At 50.0% G+C, this 25,852-nt stretch overlaps 1 protein-coding gene across 4 annotated transcripts in view; it reads right to left on the bottom strand.

The window, feature by feature from the left end:
- ALPL (alkaline phosphatase, biomineralization associated) overlaps window positions 1-25,852 on the bottom strand; it is an 86,704-nt gene that overhangs the window by 44,715 nt on the left and 16,137 nt on the right. For 3 of the 4 annotated variants that reach the window (XM_073316617.1, XM_073316618.1, XM_073316620.1), the window contains exon 2: window positions 6,453-6,587. The exons of the other annotated variant lie outside the window; for it this stretch is intronic. In XM_073316617.1, the coding sequence (XP_073172718.1) occupies window positions 6,453-6,510 (58 nt within the window). In that variant the 5' untranslated portion in view covers window positions 6,511-6,587. The remainder of the gene's footprint in view (window positions 1-6,452; window positions 6,588-25,852) is intronic. 4 annotated transcript variants of the gene reach the window in all.

Raw genomic sequence — 25,852 nt, 5'->3', positions numbered from 1 at the left:
GGAATCCTGGTACTGCAAGAGAATCTTGGCTTTTGGTTGTTTTTTTTTTTTAAAAGCAAATTTCTAGCCCTCCTGGTTGCACGGAAAAGTCTGAACATGAAGCAAATGTGACCTGAAAGCAGGGCAGGAGGGAGAGGGGGGAAGCAAAGTAGGACCCCCCTCCCCTCCAATATTTTTTAAATCTCGTAAGCTTTAAGCCAATCCCATGATTTTCACAGGGCCAGACTCAAGCTTTTGAATGTTTGGCATCAGTAGTACAACTCGCCTAGCTACACACATCCAGCCGCTCTGGCTGGTTTCTGGCAGCTCCTAAAACACAAACACAGTGGGCACCACAAGAGGGCTAGCAAACTATTTAAAAGGGCTACAATCTTATTCCTAGGCACTACAGATTCATTCGCACCTGGGCCAGAAAGATCACCATGGTGGGGGCTGGAAGGCAGCCACAATACAGAGAATCCCTGGGTGAAGTGGGGACCACACGACTCCAACACTTAGGTGGCAAGGGAGGAGTCCAGCAAGAAGAGCTGGTTGGTGCTACACAGCCCAGCAGTGGTTTCCCAGCCTCCTCCGACCTGGTCCCTTCGCCTGCCCATTGTTCTCTACGTCAAGTCTGGAAGGAGTTAATGCCGCCGGCTCTGTATGTTTCACCACAAAAGAAAAATATAAATCAAGAAGTACAAGCCGGGCTATAGGGCAAAGACTTGGCTGGCAGAGCCAGGGAGGCCAGGGCTGCTTTGGTGTGGCCAGTCACCTGACAAACTCTGGGAATTACCACTCTATAAACCTCATCGCTTTTGGGCGCACTGAGCATCTGTCAACTTGTCACAAACAAAATGAAGGAGGATCCAAAATGGATCTGTCTGTGCAGTTCCTAGCTCAAAACTGGAGTGTGGGGTATGAATTGCTTCCAATTTTTCTGGCTGGGGCTAGAAATCCCTGTTCAATCCTGAATTCAAAAGGGTAGATAAAGCCAAGGGCTTTCAAAGCTGCCAGAAAACACAAGTTCAGTGGGACCATTAGAAGGCTCACCAATTATTTAACACAGTGGTTCTCAACCTTTTTTCATTTGCAGACCCCTAAAAAATTTTGAATTGAGGAGAGGACCTCTTTGGAAATGGATTATCTGTAACTATAGCTGATTTCTGTTCAGTTAGTTTTCGATTTAAGTCTTTCGTGGACCCCTTAGACATAGTCCATGGGCCACAGGTTGAGGTATCTGCACACTGCTCCCGCCCCAAGTGCCAACTCCGCAGCTCTCATTGGCCAGGAACTGCAGCCAATGGGAGCTGTGCCTGTAGGCAGTGGCGTGCGGACACCTCCTGCGCCCCCAACCTAGGAGCCGCTGCTGCCAGAGGGGTGTTCTGGTCGCTTTCGGGAACCACCTGAGGTAAGCACTGACCCCCTGGCCCTCTCCTGCACCCCAACCCCCTGCCCCAGTCTAGAGCCCACACCCTTTCCCAGAGCCTGCACCCCTCACCCCCTCCTGCACCCCAACTCCCCCCCACAGCCCGCACCCCCCTTTGGGTTTGCGCGATTAGACCACTGGCAACCCTACTGGGTGAGCGTGTGAAAGCCCTGGGTGTGCTGGAAGAGTGCGTCCAGGAGCACAGATGGCAGCTCTCTGGGCACCAGCCAGTGCGGGCGCAGCACCATCCAAAAGTCAAGTGGGCCACGGGCGAAGCTTGTGCGGGGCCTCATTGACTATTCTGCCCTGGGGCCTGGAACTGCTGTCAGCAGGCCTGGTCACCCTCCCAATGTGGGTGAGTGGACAGCCCTAGCTGGCTTGGACCATCAGCTCCCGGCCAGAGAGGAGCTCAACCCACAGGATTTCAATCCAGATCTCCCACACGCCAAAGATCATGGAGTGTTTGGATCTGGTTTCTTTGTTGGTATCCCTAGCTAACAGTAGAGCTCTTTGCTGACATGCAAGTCTAGATACTGAATGCCCCGAGCCAGGGGATTTTCCGACCTGGGGTTGCCTCTGCTTTTAATTCACTGATGTGGGCCCCTTGCGGATCAGAGGGCAGCACCCTTTGTAGTGCGACCCCTTAGCACACAGGGCAGGCAATACCACCCCCACTCCTCATGTTGGGCTCCACCCCATGCTAGGGGTGCTGCTGGGGTTGCGGCAGCCCTTCCAGATTGAAGGAACAATGGCAACCAAATGCTTTACAGTTTTGTTCAATGGCTTCCACTATAAAAATTGTTCCTGCACTCTCGCCCAGGAACAGCGAGGACTCTTCCCCACTTCTCTAGCCTGCATTCTCCTTTTACAAGCCCCGATCCAGTAGAGCTGCTCTTGCAGGCAGCACTTTCCAATTAGTCGCTGCCATTGATTTATGCCGGCCTCTCCCAGGCCAGGATCCAATCCCAGAGCCATGAAATGGCCCTGAACCCCGAAGCACTGGGGCCTGAATTCTCACATATGCTGCTGGCAGGGGCTCTGCTGAGCCAGGACTGTGACCCTCTGCCCCGACTCAGCATCAGACAAAAATACCCTGGGATGTGAATTCAGATGCAATTACAGAAGAGTCCTTTCTGAATATCATTATCCAGGTGGTCTCCCTGTATTCTTCAGGGCCCTCTCTTCCTGGTGGGCAAAGGGGGTTTATTCCTTTGCTGGTTTTACCCTTTTCTGGGTCTCTTCTTTATGTGCTGCTCAGCCTTTTACACCCTTCACGCTTAGCGGCGCCCTCGAGGAGCATGGTGAAGATGCCCCCCGCAAGGAACAATGTCCCAGTGGTTAGGGTGTACCACTGGGCTCCAGAAAACCTATTTCCATTCCCTTCTCTTTCACAGACTTCCTGTGCAAGCTGCTTAGGGTGTATCTATGCTGCAAGACAGAGATGGGGCTGCAAGTCTCAGAGCCAGAGTCTGCAAGCCAGCCCCCGTGCAAGGGCGCTAAAACCAGTGTGGACATCAGAGAAGCAGACTAAGCAACTGCTTAGAGCCCTGAGCAGCTCAAGGGGGCCCCCTATTCACTTATAAGAATTTGCCTGCTTTAATATTGGGGTGGGAGGGTAAAATATTCCTGCTTAAGGCCCCCAGTGGGCTAGCACTGGCTCTGGTGGACATTCCTACTTGGGCTCTGAAACGCTGAGAATGGAGTGGGTCTCTCAGCCCATTTGGGAATGTCTGTATTGCTACATGTCGCATGGGCTGGGGGCTATATACCTGGGCTCAGAGTCTTCCTGCTGCAGGTCTGCCCCCCACCCCCCAAAGTGTAGACAAACCCCTTAGCCTCAATGTGCCTTAGTTACCTTTCTGTCCAAGGGGTGATGGCCCTGCCCTGCCCCCTGGGAGTCTCCATTACAGAGGTAAGGTATAGACCACCAGACCAGGAGGATGAGGTAGATGAGGCTTTCTTCAGACAATTAACAGACGTTTCCAGATCACAGGCCCTGGTTCTCATGGTGGGGGAAACTTCCAGCCAATGTCAGGGTGATTGGAGAGCAATAGAGCAGTGCACAGACAATCCAGGAAGTTTTTGGAGAGGGTTGAGGACAACTTTCTGGTGCAAGTGCTGGAGGAACCGTGCTCCTCTTGACCTGCTGCTCGCAAGCAGGGAAGAATTCGTATGGGAAATAGAAGTGGGTGGCAATCTGGGCAGCAGTGATCATGAGATGGTCAAATTCAGGATCCTGACAAAAGGAGAGAAAGGAGAGCAGCAAAATATGGAACCTGGACTTCAGAAAAGCAGACTGACTCCCTCGAAAAGGAAGCTTACAAGAAGTGGAAACTTGGACAGATGACTAGGGAGGAGTATGAGAATATTGCTCGAGCATGCAGGGATGTAATCAGGAAGGCCAAAGCACAATTGGAGTTGCAGCTAGCCAGGGATGTGAAGGGAAACGAGAAGGGTTTCTACAGGTACGTTCGCAACAAGGTGGTGGTCAGGGAAAGTGTGGGACACTTAATGGGGGATGCAACCTAGCGACAGATGATGTGGAAAAAGTTGAAGTACTTAATGATTTCCCCCTCCCGGTCTTCACCCCAGACTGCTGCAGTGGACAGCACAGTATCGGGAGATGGTGAGCAGCCCTCAGTGGTGAAAGAACAGGTTAAGGACTATTTAGAAAAGCTGGACATACACAAGTCCATAGGCTGGATCTAATGTATCCAAGGGTGCTCAGGGAATGGGCTGATGTGATTGCAGAGCCCTTGGCCATTATCTTTGAAAACTCATGGCAATCAGGGGAGGTCCCGGAGTATTGGAGAAAGGAAAATATAGTGCCCATCTTTAAAGAACTACAGACTGGTCAGCCTCACCTCAGTCCCTATAAAAATCATGGAGCAGGTCCTCAAGGAATCCATTTTGAAGCACTTGGTGGAGAGGAAGGTGCTCAGGAACAGTCAACATGGATTCACCAAGGGCAAGTCATGCCTTCTATGAGGAGATAACTGGCTCTGTGGATATGGGGAAAGTGGTGGACATGATAAACCTTGACTTTAGCAAAACTTTTGATACAGTCTCCCACAGTATTCTTGCCAGCAAGTTCAAGAAGTATGGATAGGATGAATGGACTGTAAGGTGGATGGAAAGCTGGCTAGATTGTTGAGCTCAACGGGTAGTGATCAATGGCTCAATGTCTAGTTGGCAGCCGGTATCAAGCGGAGTGCTCCAGGGATTGGTTTTTTCAACATCTTCATTAATGATCTGGATGATGGGATGGATTGCATCCTCAGCAAGTTCGTGGAAAACACTAAACGGGGGGGGGGGGGAAGAGGTAGATATGCTGGAGGGTAGGAATAGGGTCCAGAGTGACCTAGACAAATTGTTGGATTGAGCCAAAAGAAATCTGATGAGGTTCAAAAAGGACAAGTGCAGAGTCCTGCATGTATGATGGAAGAATCCCATGCACGGTTACAGGCTCGGGACCGACTAGCTAAGCAGCCGTTCTGCAGAAAAGGATCTGGGGATTACAGTGGATGAGAAGCTGGATGAGTCAGTGTGCCCTTATTGCCAAGAAAGCTAACAGCATATTGGGCTGCATTAGAAGGAGCATTGCCAGCAGGTTGAGGGAAGTGATTATTCCCCTCTGGTGAGATCACATCTGCAGTATTGTGTCCAGTTTTGGACCCCAACTACAGAAGGGATGTGGACAAATTGGAGAGAGAGTCCAGCGGAGGGTAATGACAATGACTGGGGGAGAGAAGCATATGACTTATGAGAAGAGGCTGAGGGAACTGGGTTTATTTAGTCGGCAGAAGAGAAGAGTGAGGGGGGATTTGATAGCAGCCTTCAACTACCTGAAGGGGGGTCCAAAGAGGATGGAGCTAGGCTGCTCTCAGTGGTGGCAGACGACAGAACAAGGAGCAATGGTTTCAAGTTGCAGTGGGGCAGGTCTAGGTTGGATATTAGGAAACACTATTTCACCAGGAGGGTGGTGAAGCACTGGAATGAGTTACCTGGGGAGGTGGTGGAATCTCCATCCTTAGAGGTTTTTAAGGCCCAGCTTGACAAAGCCCTGGCTGGGATGATTTAGTTGGGAATTGGTCCTGCTTTGAGCAGGGGGTTAGATGAGAGGATCTCCTGAGGTCTCTTTCAACCCTGATCTTCGAGGATTCTATGACGGGCTTTAGGTAGACACGGGTGGGGCTGGCAGCGTAAGGGGTGCTAACTGACATGTTTTAAGAGGGGAGGTCAGAGTTTCTTGACCAGCTAACAGAAATTAAAATACAGATTGCCCTCTCAACCCCAGGGTTAGCTAACACGTTACAATGACGACATCTTTCACCCTCGTATGGGCAGGCTGCGCGGGGCACCGCACAAACTGCCTTATGAATCAGAGCCTGGCCCATCTGACTGGTGGACTATGCCAAGACCAGCCCTCCCAACTGGTCTCCCCTGCAGCCTGCAAGGCTGCACCTTCGGCTAAGGGGGCACAGAGGGGTGACGGATACTGCAGGAGCTGAACCGTCCACCTTGAGGAGTATGGGCTGGCACCAGCCTTCCTGAGTTCTGTCTGCCTGCTGAAGGACCCCGGTAAAGAGCTCTGCAGACCTGCAGCTGATGGGTTCTCTGCATGGCAGTGTACAAGCCCCAGATGTCACGCCATAAGCTGCAGCCCTCAGGAATGGGTGGAGCATGTTCGCAGAGAGGATCAGAACTCCTACATCCTTTCTTGACGCACACACTCTTCGAACCACATGCCACAAAGCTGGTATGCCCATGGGTGCAAGCAGAGCCATCCCTTGGGTAGGGCAAATTGGGGAAACCACTCTGGGCCCTGCGCTTTGGTGGGGCCCCCCGGGCCAGTGCAATTGGCTGGCACGGTCAGTCCTGGAAGACAGGCATGGGAACTAGGGATTTGGGGGATGCTGCGAGACCCCTAGGCTCCCGGCCACAGATGCAGAGCAAGGCCCCCAAGCTGGTGTGGGCTGATTTGTCCCAGGCCCCGCACCCCCCAGGAATGGCCTGGGCATGAGTAACCTAGGGATCCACATACCTGGGACAAGGGAGGCGAGACAGACTTCAGCCAGCAGGACAAGGAGAAGAGCCTTCATAATGCTGCTGGCAATCACTCAGGACGACACCAGGGACCTGCGTGCTCAGCAGAGGATCTGTTCTTGCGTAGCAGACTCTGGGGAATGGAAGACAGAGACCACTCGCACTGCTGCGCTAGCGAGAAAGGACATCTACCCCAGCCCATCTCCTTGTCCCCCCCTGCTTCCCCCATGCAGAACAGCTTTCAGGAGAGGACAGACTTGGCTGTAGCCTAGGTAAAATCCTAGGAGGCCTGGATTGTCCCAGGTAGGCTGGAAGGGCTGAACTGTTCTGCTGTCCAACCAACTCAGCTCAGGACAGTCTTTCCTCCAGGGGAGGGGGCTGAGATCAATTAAGACATGCTGGCACTTCTCAAACAATATATAGCTCCTACTGTCCGGCAACATCTCTTAAATTCCCTCTCAGTGCAGCGAGGGCACCCACCTTTAGACACTGCACCACCTCTGACTGGGCTTCCTGTTTGTATTACAGTGGGGCCTGGTAGCACCAGGAGGGAATCACAGCCCTGTGGTGCAAGGTGCTGGACAGACACTGGGGATGCATCCACATGTAGGAAGAAAGCTAACACATGGTAAGACCACACCTAACATAGTAAAATCCTAGTAAGGACATGGCAGTTTAGTTTTCCCATGTGGTAGCAGGTTGAGGTAAACACTAAGGGGGGCCTTGGGGGTCACCTTGTCCTGCTAACGTGTTGAAACTGCAACTGCCTTGTCTGCACGGGGGTTTTACCACATGGCTTTCCACCTTTTTCCTAGTGAAGACAAGGAGCCCTAGTGAGAGAGCCCCTGCCCCAAGGAGCCTGCACCTAAATGGATCACACAGAGTGGGAGAGGAAAAACCAAGGCAGAGAGGTTGAAGTGATTTGCCCAAAGTCATCTGGAGATAGACCAAAATCTGACTCTGTCCAGATGCCTATGCACTGAACTGCACTGTCTCTCAGTGCCCAGCACCATCACTCCTCCGCCCAAACACGGCCCTCCTTCCTAAGGCTTGTGCGTGGGTCACAGGCTCAGTCCTCACAGATGACCCATGGTTCAAGTCACTACATAAGAATGGATCTTTGCTCCAATACTGTGGAAATTACAACACAGAAAGAGTTGAATTGCAGTGCAAACACCCCAGCTCTCACCTGACCAGCTGCACGAGGTGACTGGCAAACCAGCATCTCCTGGGATGGAGAGTCAGGACAGAGCAGAATGAAAAACTATCCTCACCTCCTGAGCAGCAGCACCACCACGGGGCAGGGAGGGAGGGAGGGGGATCCCCCCCACTCCCTTCACATTGTCAAGTTATGGGGCTCAGTCTCCTCTGGGGAGGGAGAAGATCCAAGACAAGCCAGGAGAATGGCAATAGTCAGTTCCCTCAGATTAGCCTGCTGGGTGCCAGAAACAGAGGTGCCTTTGGAGCTCAGTAACTGCTCCCTGGGTAGCACAGAGATTTTGGCAGGGGACAGCAGTTGCCTTGCACAACCAGGCCTCCTCCAGAAACTCCAGCTGGCAGTGGGGGGTGGAGGGGGAGAACTAACCAGCATCCCCAGCACAACCCTCTGAGCAAGCCGTGCCAGCTGGCAGAGAGATCTAGCTGGTCTGGCAAATCACAAGCAGCTGGAGCACGTTATATAGCATGGAGGAAGGTTATTGTGCTTTCCAGCTGAGGGCCTGCCTGCTGTTTGGAGAGGTATTAACTTTTCTTCAGCGCCTGTGAGGTGGGCCTTAGCCCTAATTCACAGATGGGGGAAATGGAGGTTTGCTCAGTACCAAGTTCTGACAGGACCCCATGGTCCAGAGGAGCAGGAATCTGAAGAGAAACGGCCACTGATCTCTGCAAACGACAGCTACATTGCACTCGGCAATGCTGAGTTGCATGCTGGCAGCAGTGGTCCTGCTGAAGAGGCCTCGTGGCTGCCCCAGGGCAGCATGGGTACCCAGGGGCAGAGGCTGGAGGCCACGTTTACAAGCAAGCTCAACACCCAAGAGCTCCCACTGAGAACAGCCTGGGGAGGGAATTCCCTACTGCTCTCAGAATATCAGGGTTGGAAGTGACCTCAGGAGGTCATCTAGTCCAACCCCCTGCTCAAAGAAGGACCAATCCCCAATTTTTGCCCCAGATCCCTAAATGGCCCCCTCAAGGATTGAACTCACAGGGTTTAGCAGGCCAATGCTCAAACCACTGAGCTATCCCTCCCACTCAGTGGGGGAGGGAAGCAGAGCTCTCCATTGCTGTCAGTAGAGGGGCAAGGTAGGATTTCTCCATTGGAGAAGGAGGTGGAGGGACTGTGGGGGCCATTGCTCACTGGGGAAGCTGAGGTCTTATAAAGATATGGCCACTTTTTCAGCAGTCAGGTGGCTCTAGGCATGAGTCTGGTGCTGGGTCAAGCTCCTTTGCAGGCTTTCAGTATCCAGCATGTGCTATCTGGGGAGCTTGGCTGAGACAACTCTCCAACCCAGTGTGAATCCAGCCCATGCATCTCTGAACTGCATTTGGAATTGTAATATTCAGATAAAGCAATAAAATTCTCTTGCCCTCCCAAGCAGAGCCAGGTGCAACACGGGGAGGTGCTCCGCAAACTTCACTCACCTCAGCTCTGCGGATGTGTGGCATTATTTACCTGCAGCATCCCCTGCTACTCCAGTCCTGTAGCCTCCTGAACCAGCTGTGTCAATGTAGCTCAAACCCAGAAACACACCCGCATTCACAGCTCTGGAAGTGTACTTTAGTAGGTGGAGGGATGGGAACAACAAGCAGGAGTAAGGTGATATTACCTCTGTGTATAGCATTAGAGATCCCATCACTGGGGACTGGTCCAGTTCTGGTGTCCCCATGTCAAAAAGGACACACAATTTAGCTTATTGCAGAGAAAGTTAAGGTCACTTCATGGAAGTTATTAGATCGCAGGCCCTGGTTCTCATGGGAGACTTCAATCACCCTGATATCTGCTGGAGAGCAATACAGCAGTGCACAGACAATCCAGGAAGTTTTTGGAAAGCGTAGGGGACAATTTTCTGGTGCAAGTGCTGGAGGAGCCAACTAGGGGCAGAGCTCTTCTTAACCTGCTGCTCACAAACTGGGAAGAATTAGTAGGGGAAGTAAAAGTGGATGGGAACCTGGGAGGCAGTGACCATGAGTTGGTCGAGTTCAGGATCCTGACACAAGGAAGAAAGGAGAGCAGCAGAATATGGACCCTGGACTTCAGAAAAGGAGACTGACTCCCTCAGGGAACTGATGGGCAGGATCCCCTGGGTGGCTAATCTGAGGGGGAAAAAGGAGTCCAGGAGAGCTGGCTGTATTTTAAAGAAGCCTTATTGAGATTGCAGGATCAAACCATCCCAATGTGTAGAAAGAATAGTAAGTATGGCAGGCGACGAGCTTGGCTTAACAGTAAAATCCTTGCTGATCTTAAACACACAAAAAAAAAGCTTACAAGAAGTGGAAGATTGGACAAATAACCAGGGAGGAGTATAAAAATATTGTTGGGGGATGCAGGAGTGTAATCAGGAAGGCCAAATCACACCTGGAGTTGCAGCTAGCAAGAGATGTTAAGAGTAACAAGAAGGGTTTCTTCAGGTACATTAACAACAAGAAGAAAGTCAGGGGAAGTTCTTACTAAATGAGGGAGGCAACCTAGTGACAGAGGATGTGGAAAAAGCTAATGTACTCAATGCTTTTTTTTGCCTCTGTCTTCATGAACAAGGTCAGCTCCCAGACTACTGCACTGGGCAGGACAGCATGGGGAGGAGGGGACGAGCCTTCTGTGGCGAAAGAAGTGGTTCTGGACTATTTAGAAAAGCTGGACGAGCACAAGTCCATGGGGCCGGATGCACTGCATCCCAGAGTGCTAAAGGAGTTGGCAGATGTGATTGCAGAGCCATTGGCCATTATCTTTGAAAACTCCTGGCAAGGTCCCGGATGACTGGAAAAAGGCTAATGTAGTGCCCATCTTTAAAAAAAGAGAAGGAGAATCTGGGGGAACTACAGGCCAGTCAGCCTCACCTCAGTCCCTGGAAAAGTCACGGAGCAGGTCCTCAAGAAATCCATTTTGATGCACTTAGAGGAGACGAAAGTGATCAGGAACAGTCAGCATGGATTCACCAAGGGCAAGTCATGCCTGACCACCTGATTGCCTTCTATGACGAGATAACTGGCTCTGTGGATGAGGGGAAAGTGGTTATTCCTTGACTTTAGCAAAGCTTTTGACACGGTCTCCTACAGTATTCTTGCCAGCAAGTTAAAGAAGTATGGGCTACAAGGTGGATAGAGAGCTGGCTAGATCATAGGGGTCAACATCTAGCGATCAATGCCTCCATGTCTAGGTGGCAGCTGGTATCAAGCAGAGTGCCCCAAGGGTCGGTCCTGGGCCCAGTTGTGTCTAATATCCTCATTAGAGATCTGGAGTATGGCATGGATCGCATCCTCAGCAAGTTTGCAGATGACACTAAACTGGGAGGTATGCTGGAGGTAGGGATAGGATACAGAGGGCCCTAGACAAATTGGAGGATTGGGCCAAAAGAAATCTGATGAGGTTCAACAAGGACAAGTGCAGAGTCCTGTACTTAGGATGGAAGAATTCCATGTACTGCTACAGATTAGGGACCGAATGGCTCGGCAGCAGTTCTGCAGAAAAGGACGTAGGGGTTACAGTGGACGAGAAGCTGGATATGAGTCAGTGTGCCCTTGTTGCCAAGAAGGCCAATGGCATTTTGGGCTGTATAAGTAGGAGCATTGCCAGCAGATCGAGGGACGTGATCATTCCCATCTATTCTGCATTGGTGAGGCCTCATCTGGAGTACTGTGTCCACACTACAAGAAGGATGTGGAAAAATTGGAAAAGTGATTTGGGGGCTGGAGCACATCACTTATGAGGCGAGGCTGAGGGAACAGGGATTGTTTAGTCTGCAGAAGAGAAGAATGAGGGGGATTCTAGACTGTTCTGCAGATGACAGAACAAGGAGCAATGCTCTCAAGTTGCAGTGGGGGAGGTTTAGATTGGATATTAGGAAAAAAAATTTCACTAGGAGGGTGGTGAAACACTGGAATGCGTTACTTAGGGAGGTGGTGGAATCTCCTTCCTTAGAGGTCTTTAAGGTCAGGCTTGACAAAGCCCTGGCTGGGATGATTTAGTTGGGGATTGGTCCTGCTTTGAGCAGGGGGTTGGACTAGATGACCTCCTGAGGTCCCCTCCAACCCTGATATTCTAGGATACTGACGTCCTTTGACAGGTGCACTGAAATCCGAGTGAAGAGCTTTACATACGCTAGGTGTTAGCTATCATACTGAGCCCTAGGTTTCCATGGAGCACACAGGACTGCCCAAAGCCTCGGGATTTATCATACTAGGCCCTGGATTTTGGGAAGTATTTTAACCTGCATTTTCCTTTACTCAGCTATACCCCATCCTCTTCCTGACACCCTGCCTCCCAGCACTACCTTTGGGTCCTGCCTCTGGTTAGATGATTGGCTAGAGCCAAACTCCTGTTTTTCCAGAATTTTCACAACTTGGTGACTTGCTCATTCAAATGCAACACGATGGTTCTGACTGCAGCAAGATCAGCCAAGGAACCAGCAGTGGACCAGGGGCTGTTCATCAATTACATAGCACATAAAGGGCATAGGGGGTCCTTAATTTTGTGTGTTTCAAGGGGTATATGGTCAGGGGGGGAGAGAGAAGTCACCCAACAATATGCTATGTAATTTATTGACAACCCCTCACTAACTCGCAGGGATACAACTCAGAGCCAGCGGCCCCAGTGCTTCCCTTTCAGCAGCAAACCTGCTGATGGCAGAACCTCTCTATTACCATGGCCCATCTGACCCGTTCGCCTTCCCCGAGACAGTCGCACTCAAAGCTGGTGCCCCAAGAGACGCTGTGTCCAATGCCCACAGTTCACTCCTGGAGAGCAGGCACGGGCCCTTGCTCTGCTGTGCAGGCAGCCAAGGACTGAAGTCTAGACACGGCCAGGGACTACCCCTGCTGATGCAAGGTGTGCGATGGGAGACAATGCCATGGCATATCAGCTGCAATCCTCTTCCAGGCTGACAGAGAATTGCTTCCCCCACACCCCAGCTCTAGACAAGTGCACTGGGTATGTAAGTTGGGCTGGGGAAATCCTATTGCCCTGAAGTCCAGCAGAAGTGTTGGCTAAGTGGCTGCTCATCAGACAAGGGAACAGGACATGATGCTCCTCATATGTGCACCATGCTTGCAGTCACCCAGGTGCTTTATGAAGCAGTAAACTCAGGCTTCATATATATCCAAGAAAATTGGACCCTTTAACTAAGGTTTTGTCTACAGGAAGGAAAATATCAAATGCACACCTATAGAATAGAGGATACCTGGCTAGGTGGTGGTACTGCTGAAAAGGACCTGGGGAATCACAAACTGAATGAGCCAACAATGTGCGCAGTTGTGAAAAATCTCATTGTGGGAGGGGTGTTGACAGGAGTGTCATATGGAAGACCTGAGAGGTCACTGTCCTGCTCTACACAGCACTAGTGAGGCCTCAGCTGAATATTGTGTCCAGTTCTGGGCACCGAACTCTAGGAAAGTTGTGGGCAAACTGGCGAGAGCCCACAGAAGAGCCAAAGTTAGAAAAGCTTAAACAAAACTGGGCATGTTTAGTCTTCCAAAAAGATGACTCCGGGAGCATCTGACAAGTTTTCAGATATATTATGGGCTGTTATAGAGCAGTGGTTTTCAAACTTTTTTTCTGGTGACCCAGTTTAGCAGCCTGGTGCCGGAGCCTCTCTCTGAAGCAGGGAAGAACTCCAGCAGCGGGGAAAGTTGCCGGCAGCGGGGCCATGCTGGAGACTTTCCCTGACACCGCAGTGTGGATGCAGCTTGCTTTTCACTGTGGCATGTAGCTAAACCAGTTGTGTGCAGTGTAGATGTAGTCTTAGGGCAGTGTTCCTTACACCACCACGTCCCAGCCATGTCCTGAAGCTCATAGACAACACTGTGTACTGGGAGCAGCTTTACTCTTTCCAGATTCTAGCCCCAGGCACTTCCCTCCCCCCTCTACGCTACAGGGCAGGGAAAATAGCAGATACCAGGACCCCAGCTTGCACCCAACTGAAGGCTTCTTTCCTCCTCATTCTATACTGAAAGGGAAGGACAAAACAGGCTAAACTCCTGCACCTACAGACACTTACAACCAGAGAGCCCATTTGTGCCACACAGCACTTTTAGGGTATGTCTACACTACAGAATAAGGTCAAATTTATAGAAGTCGGTTTTTTTAGAAATCGGTTTTATATATTCGAGTGTGTGTCCCCACAGAAAATGCTCTAAGTGCATTAAGTGCATTAACTCGGCGGAGCGCTTCCACAGTACCGAGGCAAGCGTCGACTTCCGGAGCGTTGCACTGTGGGTAGCTATCCCACAGTTCCCGCAGTCTCTGCTGCCCATTGGAATTCTGGGTTGAGATCCCAATGCCTGATGGGGCTAAAACATTGTCGCGGGTGGTTCTGGGTACATATCGTCAGGCCCCCGTTCCCTCCCTCCCTCCGTGAAAGCAAGGGCAGACAATCATTTCGCGCCTTTTTTCCCCCGAGTTACCTATGCAGACGCCATACCACGGCAAGCATGGAGCCCGCTCAGGTAACCGTCACCCTATGTCTCCTGGGTGCTGGCAGACGTGGTACGGCTTTGCTGCATAGTAGCAGCAACCCATTGCCTTCTGGCAGCAGACGGTGCAATACGACTGGTAGTCGTCCTCGTCGTGTGCGAGGTGCTCCTGGCCACGTTGGCTGGGAGCACCTGGGCAGACATGGGCGCAGGGACTAAATTTGGAGTGACTTGACCAGGTCATTCTCTTTAGTCCTGCAGTCAGTCCTATTGAACCGTCTTATGGTGAGCGGGCAGGCGATATGGACTGCTAGCAGTCGTACTGTACCATCTTCTGCCAGGCAGGCAAGAGATGTGGATGGCATGCAGTCCTTCTGCACCGTCTGCTGCCAGCCAAAGATGTAAAAGATAGATGGAGTGGGTCAAAACAAGAAATAGACCAGATTTGTTTTGTACTCATTTGCCTCCTCCCCTGTCTAGGGGACTCATTCCTCTAGGTCACACTGTAGTCACTCAGAGAAGGTGCAGCGAGGTAAATCTAGCCATGTATCAATCAGAGGCCAGGCTAACCTCCTTGTTCCAATAAGAACGATAACTTAGGTGCACCATTTCTTATTGGAACCCTCCGTGAAGTCCTGCCTGAAATACTCCTTGATGTAAAGCCACCCCCTTTGTTGATTTTAGCTCCCTGAAGCCAACCCTGTAAGCCATGTCGTCAGTCGCCCCTCCCTCCGTCAGAGCAACGGCCGACAATCGTTCCGCGCCTTTTTTCTGTGCGGACGCCATACCAAGGCAAGCATGGAGGCTGCTCAGCTCACTTTGGCAATTAGGAGCACATTAACCACCACACGCATTATCCAGCAGTATATGCAGCACCAGAACCTGGCAAAGCGATACCGGGCGAGGAGGCGACGTCAGCGCGGTCCCGTGAGTGATCAGGACACAGACACAGATTTCTCTGAAAGCATGGGCCCTGCCAATGCATGCATCATGGTGCTAATGGGGCAGGTTCATGCTGTGGAACGCCGATTCTGGGCTCGGGAAACAAGCACAGACTGGTGGGACCGCATAGTGTTGCGGGTCTGGGACAATTCCCAGTGGCTGCGAAACTTTCGCATGCGTAAGGGCACTTTCATGGAACTTTGTGACTTGCCTTCCCCTGCCCTGAGGCGCATGAATACCAGGATGAGAGCAGCCCTCACAGTTGAGAAGCGAGTGGCGATAGCCCTGTGGAAGCTTGCAATGCCAGACAGCTACCGGTCAGTTGGGAATCAATTTGGAGTGGGCAAATCTACTGTGGGGGCTGCTGTGATGCAAGTAGCCCACGCAATCAAAGATCTGCTGATATCAAGGGTAGTGACCCTGGGAAATGTGCAGGTCATAGTGGATGGCTTTGCTGCAATGGGATTCCCTAACTGTGGTGGGGCCATAGACGGAACCCATATCCCTGTCTTGGCACCGGAGCACCAAGCCGCCGAGTACATAAACCGCAAGGGGTACTTTCTGATAGTGCTGCAAGCTCTGGTGGATCACAAGGGACGTTTCACCAACATCAACGTGGGATGGCCTGGAAAGGTGCATGATGCTCGCATCTTCAGGAACTCTGGTCTGTTTCAAAAGCTGCAGGAAGGGACTTTATTCCCAGACCAGAAAATAACTGTTGGGGATGTTGAAATGCCCTCCCCAGAATCCTTTTGCAAAGGCTTTGGGAGTACATCTAGGAGAACCGCAAATGCCAGGGCAAAGTAATCCTTTCACATGCTTGCTTTTAAACCATGTATAGTATTTTAAAAAGGTACACTCACCAGAGGTCCCTTCTCCACCTGCTGGGTCCAGGAGGCAGCCTTGGGTGGGTTTGGGGGGTACTGGCTCCAGGTCTAGGGTGAGAAACAGTTCCTGGCTGTCAGGAAAACCGGTTTCTCCGCTTGCTTGCTGTGAGCTATCATCTTTGTCCCCAAAACCTGCTTCCGTGTTGCCTCCATCTCCATTGAAGGAGTCAAACAACACGGCTGGGGTAGTGGTGGCTGAACCCCCTAAAATGGCATGCAGCTCATCATAGAAGCGGCATGTTTGGGGCTCTGACCCAGAGTGGCTGTTCGCCTCTCTGGTTTTCTGGTAGGCTTGCCTCAGCTCCTTCAGTTTCACGCGGCACTGCTTCGGGTCCCTGTTATGGCCTCTGTCCTTCATGCCCTGGGAGATTTTCACAAAGGTTTTGGCATTTCGAAAACTGGAACGGAGTTCTGATAGCACAGATTCCTCTCCCCAAACAGCGATCAGATCCCGTACCTCCCGTTCGGTCCATGCTGGAGCTCTTTTGCGATTCTGGGACTCCATCATGGTCACCTGTGCTGATGAGCTCTGCATGGTCACCTGCAGCTTGCCACGCTGGCCAAACAGGAAATGAGATTCAAAAGTTCGTGGTTCTTTTCTTGTCTACCTGGCCAGTGCAGCTGAGTTGAGAGTGCTGTCCAGAGCGGTCACAATGGAGCACTCTGGGATAGCTACCGGAGGCCAATACCATCAAATTGTGTCCACAGTACCCCAAATTCGAGCCAGCAACGTCGATTTAAGCGCTAATCCACTTGTCAGGGGTGGAGTAAGGAAATCGATTTTAAGAGCCCTTTAAGTCGAAATAAAGGGCTTCATTGTGTGGACGGGTGCAGGTTTACATCGATTTAATGCTGCTAAATTCGACCTAAAGTCCTAGTGTAGACCAGGGCTTAGGCAGGCATTCTATCTTCTTTCACCGTTCCAAAGTTTGCAGCCTTTTATTTTGTGGTATTGAGGTTAACAGTTTGCAAGCCTTTGTCAGTTTATGGTTTAATTGCATTGCCCATCCAGTAGTGCAAATAATTTTGATAAAAGCTCCAAGACCCTAATATCAAACACTATTAATCTGTGTCAGCAGCTCGGCAGTCCTGATGTGCTCACTAAACCTCACACACTGGTATCAGAATCTGTATCAAAAAGGTGTTGTGTAAGATTTCATACACCAACTGGTAACACGATGGCCCCCCAATAATCATTGCATGATGTATGTATGGGGCATGTACAAAGGGAATACATTTTAAGAACATAATTTCAGTAGTTGTGTGTTGACAAGCAATGCCTAAGCCCAGTCTGCCTTAGACAAAGGAATGTGTATTTGCTTGTCTGACCACCTAGGTCACCAGGCAGTGGCAATGAAGGTGAATTTACATAACAGGTAAACAGTCATCAAGCTAGCAAGGGGAGAAGATAGTAACTCAACCACCACCAGATGGGAAGGAGCCTGCATGAAGTCTTCACCAGGCCATGTCCTCTCCCCAGAAGGGGAAAGGAACTTTACTGGAGAATACACTGCAACTGTTTATTGGGCTACAAGGACAATGGCTCTGAACCTCAAACATTAAGCAATAAAATCTGTTGCTTCAATCCAATATTACTGAATTATTGACGTGTGCCAAGTAAGGTCTTTTAGGACAGCCTGTGAGATACTGGGGATTACAATCATTGTGAAATATCTGTATTAACACTATGAGGAATTACAGACAGACACTCACCAATATCATGCTTTACAATCTGTGACCAAACACAGGGAGAAACTGGTTTCCTCAGTTATCTACTGGTCTCCAATGAAATTAAACAAGGTGTGACCATCAAACAATGGAAGTCTAATTTAGATATGAATCAGCAGAGGGATGGGAAGTCAACAGGAAGGGAAGAACAGCCAGAAACCTTCCTGCCTCTTGAAAGAAGGTCAATGACCTTTGGGAAACTAAGCAGAAACAGAAAGCCATTTTTGGTCTGTGTTACTGGGCAGATACAAGAGGCCAGAGCTTCTGTACATCTGAGGCAAAGGGATCCTTCAATACAGGTGAGAATCCTGCTTAGGCAAAGATTGTAACTTGCTGAAATTTATTTTCACTTTTGCTTGTTTAACCCTTTTTATCTTGGCTCCTTATCTTTGGCATCACACACATCTATGACTGTTTCATAAACTTGTTTTAAATTTAATTATATGCCAGTTCAGTGCTGAGATTGACAAACTCTTATTTCAAACCCCAGTTACATTAACAAGCTGGTATTCCTGTCTCTTTAAAGGTACAGTAAACTTAATGACTTGTGGGAGTGGATGCTGCAAGGACACTTATCTGGGGAGCTCAGGTCATGGTTTGTTACCTCCAAGGCAAGGTGTGGACTAGCAGAGAACTGCAGAGTTCGCTGGCCAGACAAACAAGCTAGCATGCCTGGGAAGCTGTACAGCAACTCCCCATTAGCAAAGCTCTCACTGGCAGACAGTGAGAAGGGTAACAGTAACTCACAATTCTGGGAACCTCAGAAGATGGTCACAAGACAGATGGTTTTGGGGGAATTTGGGGTCACTCTGAAAAAATGTAACAAAGGCTGGCGGAAGCAGGGTGGGACTTGCATGGTTGTATGTGGACTGTTGGTGTCAGAGGTGTGAGCCACAGAAAGAGCATGGAAGGCACCTAGAGTTTCAGGGCAGGCAGTTACAGCCCCTTACTGCAGAGTAATGCATATTGGAAAAACAATCCCTACCATACATACCACATCATGGGGTCTAAGCTAGCTTTTACCACTGTAGAAGTATAACATTGTATAATGTTAGGTTTCAGAGGAACAGCCGTGTTAGTCTGTATTCGCAAAAAGAAAAGGAGTACTTGTGGCACCTTAGAGACTAACCAATTTATTTGAGCATGAGCTTTCGTGAGCTATAGCTCACTTCATCAGATGTTTACCGTGGAAACTGCAGCAGACTTTATATACACACAGAAATCATGAAACAATACCTCCTCCCACCCCACTGTCCTGCTGGTAATAGCTTATCTAAAGTGATCAACAGGTGGGACATTTCCAGCACAAATCCAGGTTTTCTCACCCTCCACCCCCCCACACAAATTCACTCTCCTGCTGGTGCTAGCCCATCCAAAGTGACAACTCTTTACATAATCAAGTCGGGCCCGACTTGATTATGTAAAGAGTTGTCACTTTGGATGGGCTAGCACCAGCAGGAGAGTGAATTTGTGTGGGGGGGTGGAGGGTGAGAAAACCTGGATTTGTGCTGGAAATGTCCCACCTGTTGATCACTTTAGATAAGCTATTACCAGCAGGACAGTGGGGTGGGAGGAGGTATTGTTTCATGATTTCTGTGTGTATATAAAGTCTGCTGCAGTTTCCACGGTATGCATCCGATGAAGTGAGCTGTAGCTCACGAAAGCTCATGCTCAAATAAATTGGTTAGTCTCTAAGGTGCCACAAGTACTCCTTTTCTTATTGTATAATGTTGTGTAAGGGGACATGCTGGATACATTGTATATGAGAGGGCATGCCAGAACATGTTACAAAGTATCTGAGGGAGCACACGTAGGGACAGTTAGCTTTTGAATGGAGAAGCAATTAAGATAGAGCCAGCATGTCTAAGAAGCAGGCATCAGAATGAAAGGTGTGAAGGGCAATTAGTTAAGTTAACTGGAAGCTGTTAAAGGAGATTGTTAAGGGTGGCAGGTAATTGAAGATACGTGACTGGTCTCAGGGATCTCGAAGGGTGGTGACTAAAGTCTCTCTTCTTTTGTCTGTAACTTGTTCTCCAGCAAGCTGTATAAATTAAGAGACACAAGCCCCACTCGGGGGGCTCACTTCTAAATGTATTAGCAGAGCAGCTTTGCTAATAAAACAGAGTGGTCTGATAAATTGTGAGTTTGAGTCAAACTTTGACAATTTGGAGGTTCCACCGAGATGGCAAGCGGCTTCACTGAGGCTGTGTGATCCCTGACTGCCTTGCAGGATGATCGTGGCAGCCGGCGCCTGGACGCTTAGTCCAAGCAATCCTCCACAAGACAGAAAGGTACACAGCAGCAGTGCAGTCTAGGCCATTGAACTTGTTGGTTCCCACTCTGTTTGGGTAGGGTTCTTTGGATCCAGCTTCTGGAATCAGACATCTCAGGTAATTATTATTTTTGTGCTTTAACCAGTTTGAGGACTGTCTTGTCTTTGTGTCTATCTGTCTTCCCCGTGGTGTGTGTGAATCTGGGAGCCATCTCTGCCTGGAGACTGGCTGACCAAGGGGTCCCTGTCCACACGGTCTGAATAAGTGGAATCTGCACAGCTGCAGCCGCACCACACCTTGGGTATAACCCCTGGTGTGAAAGCAAGGGCAGTTGAGGCAGTAGCCTGTGGGCTCCTTTCTGTGTGTTGCACCGGGTACTGCTCTGCTGAGCCTGAATTTCCTTCTTGTGTGAGTGCTGTGTGAAGTCCTCCTGGATGGGTAATCAGAAGTCTAAGGTAGAACAGTTCCCTAAGGGAACTCCAGCTTATTTTATGTATTTTAAGAGGGGTCCAGACTCTTGTAGGTTTCTTGAAAAAATGGTCCAAATTAGCTCTAGAGAACCCCAAATTACAGTGGCCACCATTAGGTTCTTGGGACAAGGATCGAGTGGATGCTTTAAAAAGCAAACTCGTCCTCCCAAAAACCAAATTGGAGAGAGGAGAAGTAGACTGCTTCATGCAGTGGTGGGAAGAGGCAAATTGTAGATGGACTGAGTCAAAACTCCTCTTAAAAATTCTATCAAAAAACTAACAGTTCAATTGGATGCAGTCTCTCCCACCCCTAGTCCAAGTGCTCCCCTTTGCGCAGTCCTGTGCAATGATCCGGATCAAACCCGACCCCCACCATACTCCTGCGCAAATAAGAAATCCAAAAAGGAAAAATCTTCAGTGACTACAGATAATGAAAGTGAAGAAGATACCCTCATTGGCCTCGCAGCTCTGCAAAATATTATGAAGAAATCCAAAGCAGACTGCAAAGATTCTCTTGACATCTCTTCTTGGAAAAGAGAACCTGATGGGAGGTTAATGAGAGACTCTGATCAAACTGTTGTGGCACCCTTACGAGTCCTTAAGATGGGAGAAAGTGAGTCCATATGGGATTATAAGCCCTGGACTCGTATGGAACTTATCTATAGTTAAAAGTTTTCCCAAACCACAGGAAAACTGTCAAATTTGCTGAGGAGTTTCTGTTAATCTGTGAAACCCATGAACCCTCTGAGACAGATCTTCTCCAACTGTGTAAATTGTTAGCTCCCGCCAGTTATGAAAAATGGTTGGCTGCCGCAGACTGGCCAGCTGAGGCACGCCACTCAACCATAAAAAGTACTGGCCCAGATTCGGCATACAGAGACTGGAGTATGGCTCTTTGGAAGCGCCTGCATCAAGCCATTCCCTAAGTGTGGTCTCCTAAAACAAACTGGACAGCAATACATTGCTGTAAGCAAGGGCAAGGAGAAAGCCCAGGCGACTATAGGTCCCGGCTAACTGATATTTTCCTACAACATTCAGGAATACAGGAGCCCGATGTAAATGGGCAGGGGGCCTTGGCACATGCATTTGTTGATGGTCTTCTCCCTTGCACAGGCAGCATGTTAAAACGAATAAGTGTGGGATGGGAGACTGAAACCATGGACAAATTGCTGGCAGTAGCAGAGCATTGCCACCGCACTTTAAAAGGAAAGGAGGAACAGTCCTCCCAAAAGTTAATGGCTCTGCAGATACAGCATTATTCAGGACTAAGCAGACCACACCGGGGACAGGGACGGGGTTGCGGAAGGGGGCGTGGGGCTGGATTAACTGGGGTTTGTAACTACTGTAAACAGCCTGGACACTGGAAAAAAGTGTCCAAGACGACCTAATAATTGTATGGGAAATCAAGTGAACACCTCGCTGGTTCCTCCAGCTGATCCCCAACCCTATTTTTCACCCCAACAATGACGGGATGCTGGGGAACCTCACAAAGTTTTAGCTCCCTTATTACCTCTGTCCCCTACTGGAGAATGTGTCCTGACTGTAAATGATCTCTCTCTCCCTTTCCTTCTTGATACTGGAGCTTCTCTTTCTACAATCCGCACCACTGACTTGCCTGAAGTTCCCTGATCTGGAAAATCTGTGTCTGCTGTTGGCATTACAGGGATCCCTACGTCTTTTCCCCCTCTCAAAACCTTTGTTCAGGTCGGTCCCCTCTCTGAGGAGCATGCATTCCTCCTCTCTGATTCCACCCCTGCAAACCTTCTGGGATGGGACTTGCTATGCAAACTTGGCTGCTCTATTTACTGCTCCCCAGATGGTGTCTATCTGCAAATCCCTCAGTCTTCCTTATGTGATTCTGTAGCCTCCCTGCTGTCTGAAACTCCCCTCTCCACTCCGGTCCCTTGCTGTCCCTTAACTCCGTCCCTAGAGCACCTAATCTCTCAGGTTCCTTCCTCCCTATGGCCATCGCACCCATCTGAAGTGGGCCGATTAAATACTGACCCAGTTCGGATTACTGTAGACAATTCCAAACCTCTGCCTCGCCTGTCTCAGTATCCTTTGAATCCTGAGGCAGAGGCTGGGATTGCTCCAGTTATATCTGCATTAAAAGAACAAGGAATTATTGTCCCTTGTTCCAGCCCCTGTAACACCCCTATCCTCCCAGTTCAAAAGGCTGATGGCAAATCATGGCAATTTGTTCAAGACTTTTGAGCTATTAACCGTATTGTCAGACCTTCTTTTCCAGTGGTTCCTAACCCTGCTACAATACTAGCGTCTAATCCTCCAAATACAACCCACTTTACTGTTGTAGATTTGTGCTCCGCTTTCTTCTCTGTCCCAGTTCACTCTGAATCCCAGTATCTCTTTGCCTTCTCCTACAAGGGTCAGCAATATACATGGACTACCCTTCCCCAGGGGTATACAGAGAGTCCATCCTATTTTTCTCAAGCCCTAGCCAGGGATCTCGCTGATCTGGTTTTCCCATCAGGATCCACACTGATCCAATATGTGGACGACTTACTCCTGTGTTCCCCCCTCTGTCTGCCTCAGAAACTGATTCACTAACACTTCTCACAGCTTTAGCAAACAAGGGTCATAAGGCTTCTCGCACAAAATTGCAGCTCTGCCAAACCTCTGTCACATACCTAGGCTTCCTTCTCTCCCAGGGCTCCCGTACGCTCTCTCCAGCCCGGGTACAAGCCATCCTTAGCTTTCCCCAGCCTTGCTCTCCACGCCAGGTCAGAAAATTCTTAGGCATGACAGGGTTCTGTAGGCAATGGATTCCCCAATATGCTTCTCTGGCTAAACCACTCCAAGAACTCACTCGATCCTCTTTACCTAACCCCATGCCATGGCCACTTGAAGCAAATGCTGCTTTCATCTCCCTTAAGCAGAATTTAGCCTCTGCCCCTGCCTTAGGGTTACCTAACTATGACAAGCCTTTTACCCTTTTCTGTCACGAACAATCTGCTTGTGCCCTCGGGGTTCTTACTCAGGAGCACGGTGACAGAAATCGCCCGGTGGCTTATTTTTCTGCAACCTTGGACCCTGTAGCCCAGGGTTTACCCCCTTGCCTACGTGCTGAAGCTGCTGCAGCGTGCCTGGTCGAGATGTCTGACTCCCTGGTCCTCTGCTCTCCTCTCACGGTTCCCTATTCTGTGGAAACTCCTTCTGCAACGCAACACTGCTCACCTCTCCTCTGCTCGCCTCACTAGGTATGAACTTCTGCTGCTTTCAGCCTCACATATCACTATTAAGCACTGCTCCTGGTTAAACCCCGCTACCCTCCTTCCTTTACCTAGTGATGGTGAACCCCATGACTGCCTTGCAACTGTCTCTGCTATCACTGTCCCGTGCCCCGACCTTTCAGATGTACCTCTCTCTAACTCTGACCTGGTATTATTCACTGATGGGTCCTGTTATAGAAATGACCAAGGCCACCTTCTTGCAGGGTATGCTGTGGTCTCTCTCTCTGAGACCATAGAAGCTGTGCCTTTACCCTCTGTGACCTCTGCCCAGGTGGCTGAACTGATTGCTCTAACCCGTGCCAGCTTTCTAGCCGAGTGGCTCTCTGCCACTATTTTTACTGATTCTCGGTATGCCTTTGGGGTTGTGCATGACTTTGGCACCTCTGGCAGGCTTGAGGTTTTCTTACCTCTACTGGTACCACTATCAAGAATGGCCCCTACATTGCTGCCCTCCTGTATGCAGTTTTACTACCGTCTGCCTTGGCAATTGTTAAGTGTACTGGCCACTCAGCGGCAGACACTGAGGTGGCAAAAGGTAATGCACTTGCTGATGCTGCTGCAAAACATGCCGCCACTATAAAACCTTCACCAGAAGCGTTTCTTGGTCCTCTCTCTGTCTCTAACGCCACCATCCCTGTCTCATCTCACTCAGCTCCAGGATTCTGCCCCAGAAACAGAGAAAGGCTCCTGGAGTGCTTTGGGTTGCTCTTTGCATTCTGATTCCCTTTGGCGATCGCCCACCGGTACCTTTGTAGCCCCCCTCTCACTCTACCCATCTCTAGCCGCCCTGCTACGTGGTGTTTCACATGTCAGCGAGGAGGGGATGGTCTCTGCTATGAGAAAGGCGGGGTGGTGGGCTCCCCATTTCAGCTCCTTTACAACCCGCCACTGTGCCGCTTGTGTTACTTGTCAAAGCCACAATGTCGGCAAATCTGTAAAAGTAACACAAGGGTTCTGGGGTTTGCCTCAAGCACCTTTGCTACACTGGCAACTTGATTTTGTACAAATGCCAAAGTGTCAGAAATATGAATTCATTTTAGTTATAATATGTCTGTTTTCGGGTTGGATTGAAGCCTTTCCCTGTCGCAAAGCTGATTCATTGTCTGTTGCAAAATGTCTGTTAAACCACATTATCCCTACCAAGGGAATTCCTGCCACTTTGTCTAGTGACCGGGGAACACATTCTACTGGAAAAATTGTTCAACATCTAAACCAGGTATTACATGTCACCCACCTGTTGCACTGCCCTTGCCATCCACAGAGTGCAGGGGCAGTTGAAAGGAGAAATGGTGTGCTTAAAAATAAGCTGGCAAAAATCTGTAGTTCCGCAGGGTTAAACTGGCCAGCTGCTTTACCACTGGCCCTTATGGAAATTCGGTCATCCCCATCCCAGAGACACAAATTGAGTCCATTTGAAATCATCATGGGACGCCCTATGCGAACAATGGCTACTATTACCCCAGCCCCAGACCTAAACCCAACTCACAGCACGCTCCTCCAGTACTGCAAAGGGTTAATGCAAGCTGTGAGCTCCTTCCATTGGCAGGTGCGAGCAGCTTGGCCGAGGGAACCCACCTCTGCTGCCTGTCACACCCCTGAGCCTGGTGAGTGGGTCTGCCTGCGGCACCACCTTCGGAAGCACGCCTTGGAACCCCGGTGGAAGGGTCCGTACCAGGTACTGCTCACCACCCAGACAGCAGTGAAATCATCCGGCATCGCTGCACGGATCCACGCCTCACAGTGTAAGCCAGCGCCACCTCACGGGGACCAAGCACCTCTGCAAGACCACGCCGAACCAGCTTCAACCCCAGAAGACAAAGAGGAACAGCCTGCAATACCTTACAATCTGCGCTCTCGTAAGGGTTGCCAGAAGCAGAGGGTAAGCAGGCAGCAGGACCCCACAAACAAGAAGCAGTAGTGAGCCTAGCACCTGCTGCCTGGTGGACGTAAAACCGTGATTTTTGCGGTTCCCTCAAAAGGGGTTGTCGGAACCAGAAAGGGTCCTGCTTCCAACATGTGTCCTTTGAGAAGCTTAATCCTCAGCTCCTGTGTCCTGAGGGTCTGGGGAATCCAGAGTGACAGTGACAATTCTTTCATCCAACAACAGGTGCAGATAGAAATATTCAGGATCTGGGCTAATTGCTGGGTCTGCAGCCACATCCCAGCTCACTCACAAGCTAGTATCCCTACCATGGCAATCCTTTTGAATTCCTCAGAGCTTGCTGGA

Source organism: Lepidochelys kempii, chromosome 18, assembly GCF_965140265.1.
Source record: "Lepidochelys kempii isolate rLepKem1 chromosome 18, rLepKem1.hap2, whole genome shotgun sequence".
NCBI classification, from domain to species: domain Eukaryota; kingdom Metazoa; phylum Chordata; order Testudines; family Cheloniidae; genus Lepidochelys; species Lepidochelys kempii.
Note: the sequence above shows the minus strand (reverse complement) of the source record. Positions and strands in the feature narration are given on the sequence as shown.